The sequence below is a fragment of the Cornus florida genome, unplaced genomic scaffold, assembly GCF_030987335.1.
Source record: "Cornus florida cultivar Cherokee Brave unplaced genomic scaffold, ASM3098733v1 CherokeeBrave_3.0.0_Hap2_Chr01, whole genome shotgun sequence".
In the NCBI taxonomy this organism is placed as follows: domain Eukaryota; kingdom Viridiplantae; phylum Streptophyta; class Magnoliopsida; order Cornales; family Cornaceae; genus Cornus; species Cornus florida.
The window spans coordinates 95,363,668-95,366,546 of NW_026775571.1; the positions used below are offsets into that span (position 1 = coordinate 95,363,668).

General features: G+C 33.8%; 1 protein-coding gene across 1 annotated transcript; it reads right to left on the reverse strand.

The window, feature by feature from the left end:
• Positions 1-427: 427 nt before the first annotated feature.
• LOC132278053 (uncharacterized) lies at positions 428-1,186 on the reverse strand. Its single transcript, XM_059779885.1, has one exon. The coding sequence runs from the start codon at positions 1,184-1,186 to the stop codon at positions 428-430; it is 759 nt and encodes a 252-aa protein (XP_059635868.1).
• Between the last annotated feature and the right edge of the window lie 1,693 nt (positions 1,187-2,879).

The window sequence follows — 2,879 nt, forward strand, 5'->3', positions numbered from 1 at the left end:
AAGTAAACTTTCTCAAGTTAGCACCATTATTCAATTTGATAGAAGCAAGTCTAGCTCTTACATAGCTCTTAATTGACTTGATGAGGAGATGAGGAGTAGAAGACTTGCTCCTAAATGCCCTTGCATTCCTTTCTAGCCAAATGAAGTAGATAGCAGCTGAGAGAAGTAACTTGTGAGTAATAAATCCCTTTTGAGTCCAGGAGTTAGCACACCATGCAATGCATGAGTTCAGTCCAGTTGTTTGGTAGGATGTAGAAGCCAGCAGCATGTTGCATGAACTCCAAAATAACTCTACTGAATTTACACTGAAAGAATAGATGATCCAAAGACTCCCATCCAGCAAGACAGAGGTAGCAGGCATTGGTTTTGTGCTTGTGTCTCATAGGTTTAGAACTTGTGAGTAATAAATCCCTTTTGAGTCCAGGAGTTAGCACACCACGCAATGCATGAGTTCAGTCCAGTTGTTTGGTAGGATGTAGAAGCCAGCAGCATGTTGCATGAACTCCAAAATAACTCTACTGAATTTACACTGAAAGAATAGATGATCCAAAGACTCCCATCCAGCAAGACAGAGGTAGCAGGCATTGGTTTTGTGCTTGTGTCTCATTGGTTTAGAGTCTAATGTATACAGTCTGTGTCTGAGAGCTAACCAAGCAATGCGGCCATGCTTTGGAATGTGATGCTTGAACCAGATGAGATGAGAGCATGAAAATAACAGTGATGGGGGTGTGAAGTAATCCCTGGTAAGTCTGTGAGAGTAATCCCTTGGTGCACTTGGTAACCACTGAATTACATCTTGAGTTGGTGTCGGATCTGGAAGGCTATGAAGCTGTGATAGGAAATGTTTAGACTGAAAGAAGTAGTTCTGCTGCAGAGATGAAGGAATTGTCCACTGAAAATTGGAAATTAGGCTATCAACTTTGACTTGATAGTCCATTTGAAGAATTTCCAACACAGTAAGACCAATTTGAGAAGAAATAGGACCATTTGGGAGCCAGTAGTCCAACCATAAGCTTGTGCAAACCCCTAAGCCAACTTTATGCCTTAGCAGACCCCTTGCCATTCCCCTCAACTTGAGTAGCCTTCTCCAAAAACCAGAACTAAGTGCGGTAGCTTTGACAGACCAAAAACATTTGGACTTAATGAGATATCTATGAACCCAAGCAACCCTAAGAGAGTCTTTCATGTTACATAACCTCCAAATGTGTTTAAGACTTGAAATTCTATTAGACAACTCCAAGCAAGGAAAAGGTTTTGGTGCAACTGATTTGTGCTTGAAAAGGTGTTTTTGCTTATGATTCTCAATGGCTGGTGTTGGATAGTGTATGAAAATGCTAGTGTTTGAAAATATAACCCTGTTTGAAAATGCTGGTGTTGGTCCTCGAGCAATTAAAATGCTGCTGTCAATTTATTATAACCCTGTTTGAAAATGCTGTCTTTTTTTTTTTTTTTTTTGGCTTACTAATAAGGTTTTCTCTTCCGCCTTTCATCTATGTAAGTTAGTTATTTCTTTTTCGCTGCGATGATTATGACTCTTGATTTTGCCTAATATGGTAGATTTTGATGCTTGTTGATTTGTGCGGTTATTTATTTGTTCATAATTGTCATTGGCAGGTTTGTTTGTATTAGTAGTGTATGTTTGGTCGCCATTAAAGTGTTTAGTATTTACTGGTAGATTTTGATGCTTATTGATTTGTGCTTGGAAAAGTTATTTATTTGTTCATATTGTCATTGGCGTATTAGTGTATGTTTGGTCGCCATTAAAGTGTTCAGTATTTATTGGAGTATTTAGGGTTGGAACTACACATTATGTAGAAGAGCTAAGCTTGCATCTCTTAAGCTGAGAAATGGTTTATTTATTTATTTATTTATTTATTTATTTATTATTATTATTTTTCTAATTCTATTATATTTTTCTTAATTATACTCTAATTCTTTCCGGGCACTCTTTCCTAAGCCCGGAATCCATGCTTCTTAATTAAAAAAATCGTAGCACTAATTTTGATTTTTACTTTTTTCTCTTTGATTTTTCCCCCGACTTATGGAGGTTACAACTCTGTTTTTTCAGGTGAAATTTTCTTTTAATTTTCTATTTTTCTAGACATATATTATTTCTGCTTATCACATATTGTTATTAATTTGGAATCATGGGCTTATTGAAGTAAAATTCCTTGTCTATTGTATAATTTTGTTTTTGTTTTGTAGGACATAGTTTGAAAGTACAATTGATTTTGTTCATGTACAAGTTATATTATTTCTTTTAATTTTTTAAAACTGGACTAATTTGATTTGGAGTCTCTTTCATCCCCCCACCCCCCATAGAGTCTACAATCTTCTTCTTTTTTTTTTCTTTTTTTTTTTGTGAATTTTTTCTTTTAATTTTTCACACATATATTATTATATTTTTTGTGTTGCATAAAGGTGTTTTAATTTATACAAACGCAACATAAAAGTACATTTCTTTTCTGCTTTAATTATGTTGTTGCTTTTATATGGTTTTGTGTTACTTGAACCAATAATTTTGTTTTTTATTTTAAGGTTTTAGTTTTAACGACACACTTTGATTGTGATGGATTGAATTTTCATAAGCTCCCATCATATTATATTTTGTTAATTTCTATTGTATTATACTTTATGTATATATGCTCCCTCCCTCCCTCCCTCTTAAATATATAGTATTTATTCTATAGGCATAAAAAATTATTTAGCTTAATTAAATAAATGCAAGTAATTTATTCTTGAGCCAAAAATACCATAAAAATATATATTAAAAAAGTTACTATGCAAGTAATTTTTACTATAATCCAAAAGGTAAAGTTTATGTGCTACTGTTGCGATTTCATTATCCCACTAAATAATATTTAGTTTAGGGTGAAGTG